The sequence below is a fragment of the Glandiceps talaboti genome, chromosome 4 (genome assembly GCF_964340395.1).
Source record: "Glandiceps talaboti chromosome 4, keGlaTala1.1, whole genome shotgun sequence".
In the NCBI taxonomy this organism is placed as follows: Eukaryota; Metazoa; Hemichordata; class Enteropneusta; family Spengelidae; genus Glandiceps; species Glandiceps talaboti.
Window position 1 is genome coordinate 21,752,783 of NC_135552.1, and position 11,696 is coordinate 21,764,478.

Genomic DNA, 11,696 nt, shown 5'->3' on the forward strand with positions numbered 1-11,696 from the left:
CTCCCATTTTTGCAGTGCTAAACTTGATGGGTTTCTGTTTTATAGCGTAAATAAATGTGTATTTATTACAAGTGTGGTTGCTAGTAAAATTTTGCTGAAATAGTCATCAGTTTATTTGTCAAAATTGTGTATTGGGTATGAACTGATTGGAGTAACAATTCATGTAATTGTCATTCAAATGAGTTTTATGACATTTCAGTAGAATTGTAGCATAGGGGGCCCCAGTCCAATAATGCAGTGTTTTCCAGAGGCTTAACCAAGTGATGAGTAATATCTATTCGGTGTCAAAAGAAGGCATGCAGCCCTCCAGAGTGTGGGTTGTGTGAGATGGAATGCACCTCATGACCAGTTTCTCATAGAATCAAAGATATTAAATTTGTTGAAGTTTTGCAATATGAAATGATACAAGAAATTCAGGGGTTCATTGTCTTGTTTCCAAGAAAAATTTGCAATCTTACATTTCCCAGAAAGTTATCACAGTATTCGGTAGCCATATTGGATCCAAAATTGTTAAACCATACTTTGATATCATTTTGACCTCTTCTTCAAAAATTTGTATGGTGACCCTTGACTTTTTTTCTCGATTTAACTACACAAGCAAATTACCGCTGCAATATAACACAGTGGTGAAAGTACAATAATGTTACATTGTCTTCTCAACTAACACCTAGTACACTAGAGTAGAACATGACTAACATACCACTGCATGACTCTGCCACTGGTACATAGTGTAGACTTTTCAGCATTACGTTAGTGTTACACACTTCAGTCTACTGCCAGTGCATGGTCATGTACTGACAGTGATACTGTTAGCCCACCAGCAGTTGCACACTAGTTTACTTCACCATTCACGTATTGCTGCATAACTCTGCTTCTAGTACATGGTATATACTACACTTAGTAAACTCAGCAGCCAGTACTGCTAAAAGAAACTAGGTATACCAATATAGTACCTAGATCAGTAACACTGAGTAACACTGTATTACATGTAGAGTTATATGTGCTGTTTGGGAATTTGCTTGTGTAGGAATAGGTTTGAGTTTTCTTCAGCAAAGTGATAATAAGTTTAACATTTTTAATATTTCTGAAATGCATATTATGTTACGAGGACATTCAATAGTAATAAGGCTCAGCATCCCTGTTGAAAACTGCTCATGAATGAATACCAGTGCATAGTTGTACACGTAGATGGCAGTTTTGGTGTGTATATATTTTCAATAATGTTTCACTGCACCAGCATGAAAACATCAAACAAACACTTACTTAAAATGTATTTGCATTTAAACCATTTTCACAATGTCAATATTAAGGGTTCCTCAGTTCAGTGAATCTAAATTTGGTAATGACACCAGTTGTTTGGGCCCATATTTGGTAAGAACAGCAGTTCAGGGTATCCAAATTTGGTAATGATATCAGTTGTTTGTGCCCATATTTGATGAGACCATGGATTGTTTGTGCCCATATTTGGTAAGAACAGCAGTTCAGGGTATCCAAAATTGGTAATGATATCAGTTGTTTGTGCCCATATTTGGTAAGACCATGGGTTGTTTGTGCCCATATTTGGTAACATCAGTTCAGTGTATCAACATTTGGTAAAGCCATCAGATGTTTGTGCATATATTAGGTAAGACCACCAGCTCAATGTATTTAGTAACGACTTGACTTGTTTGTGCCTATATTTGGTTAGAGCATCTGTTCAGGTTATCCAAATTTGGTAATGTTATTGGGTGAGTGTGTGCATACATGCGATTCGACACCAATGATTAGTGGTGTCAAACTCGGCCTCATACAGTGTTTGCACTATATTGAGTACATATGCACACAAGGAATGCACTAGTACTGCTATCACCAAGTTGTGTTATCTACATCAACAAAGAGTTAAGTTTGTGTCTACTAGTATCATAGTTTGCTGATAGCATGTTTTCCATAGTACTAAAACCAATATCAGTAAACAGCGTCCTCAAGTAACATTAAACATTGTCAAAACTGTGAGACCTTCTCTGCCATATCCAGTCACATTATTAATCAAACTAAATATAAAATTTATGATATGAACTTAAACTAGCATGTTTAAATTTTTCTTTCTTTTGTATACATAATACATCACAAGAATTTAAGGTCAGCAAATAGGAACGTCGTCTCAGTGTAACATGTATTTTATACTTGGTAAGTTAAATATTTGAAGAACAATTTGGAGGAAACCTAAAGGCTTCAGGGGTAAAATCCCTCATCATTTCTTAGTAGCAAATATGATGAAAAATTTTAAATACTGAAATATTTTGAGCTCACTTTTTTCATGTTGATTGAGACTGTTCCTGTTTGGTGGTCTTGTTTACTAGATATTGAATTATAGTCTTATATTTAACAGTATGATCAGGAAAGATGAGATAAGGATAGAGTAAGCCAACACTGTAAATCTCGGATTGTTAAAGCTTAGGATTTTTAGAATGTAACAAAATTTGCTTGTGTTTGCAGCAGTAGCTATGATATCTGTAAAGAAAACTAGAGACCCATCAATGCTATGGCAGCGCTCAGAGCTGAATCTAGGGAACCTTGTCAAGAGTTGACAGGTGTTTGTCCATTAGAGTTTCAACAATTTCCTTGTGATGATGCAGTATAGTCTGCCATACCACTTCTTTGTGTGTTTGCCAAGGTCATGGAACCCCAGTAACAAAGGGTAAAATTAACACCAAATTTGGTGAAACTTGCATAGTATATGTACCATGAGATTGGTTGGTAAATTACCTGGGGAACTCGGGTAGATTTTACCCTTAACCCAAAAAACTGGAATGGAAACCTGGTAAATTACGTGGGGAACTCAGGTAGATTTTACCTACTTAACCACCCTTAACTAAAACACTGTGGTTTGGTTTGCTACGTATCTCACTCTTTGCACATAATTCTAAAAATCCTCACATCATCAGAGATGTAAATCTTACATTTGGATCTTTTCTAAGATTGCATGTCTTTAGTATGGCTTAACATCTGAAGACAAACTACTTGAGTTTATTCTTTTGTTTGATCAAACTATGCCTTCTTGCTCCAATTTTAATAAGTTGCAAACCTTCTAGAACCTGTCAAGTTTCTCATTGCAGTTCCTGCAATGACACTGCCTCGATTTGCCCAATAAACTTGTTTGGGCAGTGTAAGTATCTGATAACCATACAGCATTCAACATAGATTCTTGCCAATGCATGTACCTGTACCATTGACGCATCTGTTATTTGTAGCTCGACAATTAACAAGTTCAGTACAATATATGTAATTGGCAAAGAAAATATTATTAAATGCTAGTGTCACCATGGTTACTTGTATCATTGTATGGTACATATGGGTTGCCATTATAGTATTATTTGGTCCTTATTGTGGCTATTTTTGTTACATGTACCTTTCTTGCAAAGTGGGAGCATCATAGAATTGTCTTTGATGATGGCGTGAAGAATATGTGTTTGTAGTTTATAATAGTGTCTTTTAAGCAATGTTTGATACGGAGAGTAAAAACTGTTAGCTGTGTTCAATTTGATACATAACTTGCTGTATGCATAGTCTTGTTCTGTTTTGTCAGCATGTTCTTCCTTGAATTTGTATTCTTAAAGCCAAAATAAAGAAAGTGTGGGTCCAGTAATTTGACACTATGAAGATTTCCTTGAAAAGTATCACAAGGTAGACCTGTGTGAAATCATGGGTTGAAGAAGTGTTGGTTATTGTAAACTATTTCAGTGAATAATTTCAGAAATATGTGGTATATTGTCAACCCTAGGTTATTAACCTGTAAAACTCCATAATAGTTATGACATAGTGTGGCAGATAGAGTTAAAAAGACTACACACTTATGCTATGTAGTTACATAACTTGGCAGATAGTGTAATAACAACACAGTTTGGCAGATAGGGTGAAAAAGACTTTATACTTACACTATGTAATACAGTTTGGCAGATAGGGTGAAAAAACTATGTACACTATATAGTAACATAACACAGTTTGGCAGATAGGCTGAACAAGACTACACTATGTAATAACATAACAGTTTGTCAGATAGGGTGAACAAGACTACACTATGTAATAACATAACAGTTTGTCAGATAGGGTGAACAAGACTACACTATGTATTAATAACAACACAGTTTGGCAGATAGGGTGAAAAAGACTATTTAACTGTGTTTGAAAGACAATTTATTGGAACCACACATTATTCATATGGCTTTATCAAAGGAGCATTACCATAGTTGTTATACATGTAGTACATATAGTTTTATGGTACATGTGATAGTGAACTTGTCAACTTTTTTATAACCTCAGAAGACATTTCAGACATTTAAATATTTTCTGTATATATCTATTTACATTCAATTGGCCCATCCCCAACATATCTGTTTCATGGTGCAGTCCCATTGCCATATATTGATGGAATGATCCATATTGCAGCAAATTGGGGGTGGGCAAGTTGTGACCTAATGCAGAGAGCAATACGAGTAGCACTGCAGGTATATTTAGACTTTGTCTCCAGGGAAAGGAGAAATTTTTTGAATGTTTTATTTTTACGTCACATTTAAGACATTTTACAGGTCAAGAAGTTGTGAAGGGACTGTCAAGTATTGACCAAATATTTCCCACAATGTAGTTTTTGTGTTCTACAAGGGGATGCAGTAGAAATCAAACAAGGGCTTGACAGAAGGTTGTACATTTTTGTACCGAGCTCCTCAAAGTAGGGTTTTGGCACCCTTGTCCCCTATATTCAAAATAGGGGTTTTCAGGTATATATCCAAATTTGGAGGCAGGACGAAGACATAGTGGTTAATTAGTTTTTTGTACTAAAACCAGTCAACAGCCAATACAAAGCCTTGTTTGGTGTCCATTGTAGCCCTAAACGAATATTAGGCCAATAATGTAGTGTGCTTTACATGTGTATGTGTCCATTTTTAGTAAGGACTACGTTCCAGTGGTCCACTTTTCATGTCACAGAACAGTAGTTTAGAGAAATAAAATCCATATCTAAACTACATAACTGGTTGAACTGTCAAAACGTGTGAGTATTTTATGTAGTGGCATGGTCTGTAACTAATGTGTTGCCTCATTGTAAGGAAAATGATACTTTGTGATTTCCAAAGTGTTTTTAATAAAAACGTGTATGTTAAACTTGTATGTTTCACTCACTTTCACTTATCGATGCCAGCTCCGAACTTAGGCAGAAGTGATGCCAAGCAACTGCTGTTGAACATGTTGCCGATTTTTCCAATTGGTATATTATAATTACATAACAATACAAGCACTTGACAATCCAATTCACAGTAGTTCCCCAGGGAGGCCTGCATCACACTGTCTTTTCCACCTAAGGTCGGATCAGTGCCAGCTTTGAACTAATAAGTGAATGCGAGTGAAAGCAAAACATTTTTATCTCATTAAACATCCAATTTTAGGGAATTCACAATGTATCCTTTCCCTTTGAATAAATGATAGTGCATATATACACCATACATACTCAACTGATATAGTAGCAAACTATAGTTGAGATAGTATGATTGAGTACTGTTGAAAGAGTATTGAAGGTAGACTGATATTTTTTTTAATTTATTGTCACCCCAAAATTAAGTCCTAATGCAATTTTTATAAGATATATAAATTCTTAGTGAGAGATCTACCAACATTAGGCACATGTCATCATTTGACGTGAAACAGGTATAAAATAGATTTCCAAATGAATCAAAAGTGATCCTCTTGAAACCATAAAAGTCACAGCCTTACTCCTTATAGAAAATTCGTTCAGATAATCAGAAGCCAAACGCTGAGATACAACTGCTTGAACATATCTTCCCTGTGAGCCCATTTGTAAGCAAGTATAATGCAATTTTTCCCAGAAGGTATTGAATGTAGTGGACGGAAGTTGGGATGGGATGATTGGGTAGAAGGTACACCGTGATCGTGACTCTACGTATCGCATTTGTGAACAAACAAAGGCACTTCATTTCGTCATGTGCGTATGGAACAACCACTGAACTTTGACAGTTTGATCGATTTGTTAGCTTCACGTCCTAAGTTAAACTGTCAACTAGGATCAGTGCTACAAGCCGATGTGTAGTGTTGGAAAGCAAGCATCTCCACGTTATGATCATCAAATTCCATTCGACGACCTCTCAGGTTTGTTCTTCTCCGGTAGTACCTCAACTTTTTAAGTTCATCTTCCCTCTGAAAGTGAAGTACAAATTAGCTATATACTGATTTATGTTCCAATGAAAGAATCATACATGTAACAACATCAGTGCGACTGGAAAATATGAAAAATGTCACAAAGTACCAAGTAGATAAACGAGACATCAATTCAAATTAGGAACTTTGTTTGATTTTAAGTATAAAGTGATTTTTGTAATGATTAGTGTTTAGGAATATTAGATCGTAATGAGGCTTGGTATTGGTTGATGAAATGTTTTGTGAAATATGGTGTGTGTGTGTGTGTGTGTGTGTGATCAATTAGTTCATATTTTCACCACAAGAAATGATGTGTTTGTAAATGTGTTACCTCGTTTATTTTCTTCTTCAAACTCTCTAATACTGATTTACCGGGATCTGTGTTACATCGCTGTCGAACTGTGTTTGTGTTTATTCGTTTTTGAGGCATTTGATGAAGCAACCGCATCTGTGCATGAAATACAACTACTTTGTTCAATATGCATCATTCAGGATATTCAATATTGTGCCATTTTCGTTGTACAGGTACTGACTACTAGAATATTCCTCAAGTAGAAAATATACTACAATATCTTGTTCGACAATATATGAGCACGCCCTCTATCAAGACAAAATTCACGTACACAAAATTTAAAAAAAACTTTACAAGATGAAGAATGAAAATGCAATTACTAAAGCCTCCTGTTAAAAATGTAAAACAAAGGATGAATTATGACATTTCAGATCTCATGGAATCTCGTGGCTCGTCGTCTGCCCATGCGCATATTTATACATTCGTTCTCTCTCATTCGTTCGTTCGACAACTGGCGGGAAATCAACTGTCGTCTGCGCTAGTACTAGTGCAGCATGGGCAGAGGGAGAGGTACTCTGGTAAATGCGTGTAGAGATTTTCGATATTGAAAATTCTTACCTTTGGGATGAAAACAAGACCAAGGACAATTGTTGTAGCTGCAATGATAAACAGCTCCGTGATAGGCACTCTGTACTGCACTGAATAATCAGTGATATAGACAATTGGGAGACTTAGCGCACAGGTCATGGCGACCGTGTAGACGGACAACGCTATTTGTTTACCTACAACAGGAATAAGGATGCGAGTACTATGTCAAGTCCGGTTATCAAGTATGATTATGAATCTATCATCACGCTTTAAATCAGCCATTTCTGTATAATATTACTCATAAATCTGGCATTTTCATGAGACATTCGACTACGAGGGCCAGTATAATGTGTCAGGACAACAATTTCAATTTGTTGGCTGATACTTTATTTTTGGAGAATTTAGTATCTTTATACAATGACAAACTTTAGTTTGATAGGCAATAACATCATTTTAATACACTGTTTTTGCCAGTGTTTTCAAATTGATAAAAGTTAGTGTGATAGGGAAAGTAGTATCTTGAAAATTAATTTAACCACTTTCTTCATGATGGATCTTCTTGAATTTTAGGCATGTGTTACTAGTATCCCTTTTAATTTAACACAAATTATCCAAGAGTAAATTTCTTGTCATAATTATTTCAGTATTTCACAGTCACCATACTTGTTTCTATGATTTTTTTAATGAATGCGCTTATTTTTCCTGAATCAATGACAGCTTAGAAAAGTTTCACACATAGCGGGACACGCCCCCTTCCTCGCCCTGTCTGGAATTTTGGTCACAGCTTTTAAATTATAATTTATCGTAAGCCAATATTTAGCGTCTGAAAATCACCTTTGCACGTTACCACAAGCGTGTAACTTAGAGGATGGTTCCGTATGATTCTCGCCCACAAGAATTGTAATGAATAAGGACATGCTCTCCATTATAGACATTCTAACAAATCTATTCTTTCCTGTTCATGTATCTGACCATCATTCTTGCTTTGCCCTGATTCAGTATGTGATTAGGCAACGATTTGAAATGTGATTGGCGCAGAGGATCATGGGACCCCATTTCCGACAGCATGGTCGGTCACACAAAAACTATTTCCGTCAAATCATATACCAATTTCCGTCACAGCAAAGAAAAAATGCCCTCGAAAGGTAATGTAGTCCCTAACTTTCGACAATGAGAAACACAGGAGATGTAAGTCGAAAAAGAATGTTTCTGTTGTAAACAACGGATTTACCGTATCTTATGACGATTTTTGCTTGAAACTTTTGCGTTTAAAGTTTCCATTAAAAATTGATGCATCTATCCCTGGTTAGCTATTTTACTCAGGGGTATAACGGTATTCTTACACAATTATGAAAAATACATTTCCGACGGTTGAAATTATGTATTAGGAATTTTCCAAATTTTAATTTGTCAAACAAGATTGGTAAAATAAAAAATAATTGTCTTGTTTCGATAAATTCGACCGACCCTACAATGTAGTTTAATCCGCCGACCCTTCTCATTTTCTTAAACATTTAAAACAAAAGAGATAACTTTAAAAAAAATCTTTGTCTTCTTAACCGTGTTTTGTTTGGTTTGGGTTGAAGCAATATTTTTCGAAAATAAAAACATTTAAAAAGATAAAATAAAAATAAAGGTGTCTTGATGACGAGCGTACATTTTTTTCAGATGTACGTCCCCACACATCTGAAAAAAATGCACACTCGTCAAGAGACACTGCCGTCCAGGAAGGCAGCGGATGGAGGAGTTAGCGGTCGGAGTTGCAATGGCTTGATGTCATGATCGCCATTTTAGGCCTTAAAAATGTTTGGTTCCGATTACCCGCCCCGTCTAGTTTTTTACTGCCGACCCTAAACTTTTTTTACGTATTCGAGAAAAAAATTATTAAAATTGTGAAGTCTCGCTAGTAATAGTGAATGCGGAAACTGACATCAACTTTAAAAAAATAAATAAATAAAAACTGTTCATCCAAACCTGAATGCCTGTACATCTGAAGGGCGAAAAAAATAATAATTGTGTGCTTCCAATAACATGGCCTGAGAGAATTGGGTAGGTAGGTCGGGATTTTATTCGCCATTTAAATTCTTTCTTTAGAAATAGGAAGTCGACAAAGAGCGGCATAATACACCACAACAAATAGAATACAACACAACAAACATAACAGGACATATCACAACATAACCAGACAACAGACAATTTGGCAGGGCAATTTGGCATACCTCAACACAACACAACACAACACCACACCACAAAAAATAACCGAATTTGAGATATTGAAGATACTTACTGTCATTTAGGGCTGAAATTTCGACATTCCTAGTTTCATAAGCGAGGAAAACTCCAAATATAAGAAGACTACCTTTAGTGGCATACATGACTATTAGCCATACTATAGTATACTCTGACGTGCAGACTGGAATAGTGGTAGTAACTTGTATTTCTTGACCATTTTCATTTTCTGAGTGCTATTAATAAAAGAATAACACGAAATTTTAACTACACTTATTTTGTGAAGTGTTTTGAGGAATCATGTATAATACATGTATTGTAAGTTAAACATTAGACTCTAGGCTAACGTTTCTACCATCAACCACTGGCTTATAACGACCCTACTTCAGACTGGCCTACTGAAAAATGTTGTATTTTTCAAATGTAGCTTGGCGTAACTTGAATACTGTATATTTTGACTGATCGTTTAATGAAGCTATTTAGAATAACCATAGCATTGATATCATGATATCAGAGGCAATGTACCACTGTAAAGAAAGGAATAATTGACTTGACATATACATTGCTGGTACCTAACTTTGCTAAGCCATGATAATAAACAAATCAAAACTCTGTCTATTCTCACCTTTGTGCTAAGTGTGGTAACCGTTGACGACATTGGATCAATAAAGGTCCAGAGTATTACAACGAATACATCTATGATAACGAGACCGCCTATTCCAGCTATCAGTCTGGCGTCTGAAACATCCTGCAAAAAGAAATTGATCGACACAACATAAACACTTGACTTTAATATTCATCGACGTTTAGGCCTTACGGGCAATGATTATCGTAATATCGTTGTAAATGGATTTTCCTTCAGTCTCTGGTAAAATTATCTGTTAATGATTCTATTCACTTGAGTGAAATAGCCAGAAGTCGACTATACTATTACCTCCATTTCTCAGAATTTGTAGTAATCATACAAGATTAGTGATGCTTTAACTTACTGAGTTTCGCAACTATTATTGCATGCATAAAGATTATTAACCAGAAACGTTTTTATTATTTATTTTCAAAACTACTTTGTGCCTTGCATGCATGCATGAAACAAACAAAAATGATTAAACTCTTTGAAATGAAATTATTCAACGAACACTTTGCAGGGGCAGAAATTAGAACTAAACCCAGAGAATAATCGCTTAGTTAAGACGACACCCTGATCCATGCAATATGTAAGTCTCGAGATGGCTGTCAGCATCTTATGCCTGTATACGTAGTCATTATTTCTTAGGCCTAACAAAATAAAGTATGTGGATTACGCTCAAGTTTAGGATAGATATAGATGGGGTAGGTAGATTTCTTATTATTAATATATATATATATATATATATATATATATATATATATATATATATATATATATATATATATATATATATATATATATATATATATATATATATATATATATCATATATGAGTGTCTAGTTCAGGTAGTTATGTTTCCGTTCTTTTCCATATAGTCTCTGTGTTATTTGTTTCTTCTCATCAGATGTACAACATTACTGATTGAAAGAAGTATTATAATGTCTTTAGTTTGTCAGTTTCCGCATCCACTATTTCTTGCAAGACTTAACAATTATCACAAAAGACCTAGAAGTGTGCATATCAGTATATCATCATCGATTATGAAATGTTTAATCAATTTGAAATGACAATAGAGACAAGAATGAAAAAGACAACTTTCTTGAAGGCAGTACCTACTCACCACCCTTTTGAATTTCTTCATAGCCCTCTGAAATATGGCGTAAACTCGATATGTTTTCATGAAAAGTCCACCAAAAGCTAATGACAGACCAACACACAGCAATAAGGGTTTCACCTGTGAATATTCAACAACATTCTAAGGTAGTCTGAGAAATAATGAGCGAACATATGAAATAGTTTTATATCATTGAATGATTAACATTTACAAGATATGTACAAGTATTTATGTATGTGTAATGTATGTATGTATGTATGTATGTATGTATGTATGTATGTATGTATGTACCTACCTACCTACCTATCACCCACCTGTATCTATCTGTCTGTCTGTCTGTCTGTCTGTCTGTCTGTCTGTCTGTCTGTCTGTCTGTCTGTCTGTCTGTCTGTCTGTCTGTCTGTCTGTCTGTCTATGGTTTATCATTCTATCTATCTATCTATCTATCTATCTATCTATCTATCTATCTATCTATCTATCTATCTATCTAATTATCTATCTATCTATGTTATGGTTTATCTAGTAGTATGTACTCCGTGTGTGTATACATACATACATACATACATACATACATACATACATACATACATACACACATACATACACACATACATACATACACACATACATACACACATACATACATACATACATACATAC

General features: G+C 35.1%; 1 protein-coding gene across 1 annotated transcript; it reads right to left on the minus strand.

Moving 5' to 3' along the window:
* Positions 1 to 5,681: 5,681 nt before the first annotated feature.
* Positions 5,682 to 11,084, minus strand: LOC144433496 (gamma-aminobutyric acid type B receptor subunit 2-like). Its single transcript, XM_078121800.1, has 6 exons — positions 11,043 to 11,084; positions 9,918 to 10,040; positions 9,351 to 9,528; positions 7,094 to 7,257; positions 6,515 to 6,631; positions 5,682 to 6,183 (listed from the first exon to the last, which is right to left on the minus strand). Exons 1-6 carry the CDS (start codon positions 11,061 to 11,063, stop codon positions 6,043 to 6,045), a joined length of 744 nt encoding a protein of 247 aa, XP_077977926.1. The 5' UTR covers positions 11,064 to 11,084; the 3' UTR covers positions 5,682 to 6,042.
* Positions 11,085 to 11,696: the final 612 nt, after the last annotated feature.

Coding starts and splice junctions, on each gene's coding strand:
- LOC144433496 (XM_078121800.1), bottom strand. CDS start 11,063: ATGAAGAAATTCAAAAGGGTG. Junction 6,632..7,093: donor GTCTTGTTTTCATCCCAAAG/GTAAGAATTTTC, acceptor TTTCATGCACAG/ATGCGGTTGCTTCATCAAAT. Junction 6,184..6,514: donor TGAAGAAGAAAATAAACGAG/GTAACACATTTA, acceptor CTTCACTTTCAG/AGGGAAGATGAACTTAAAAA.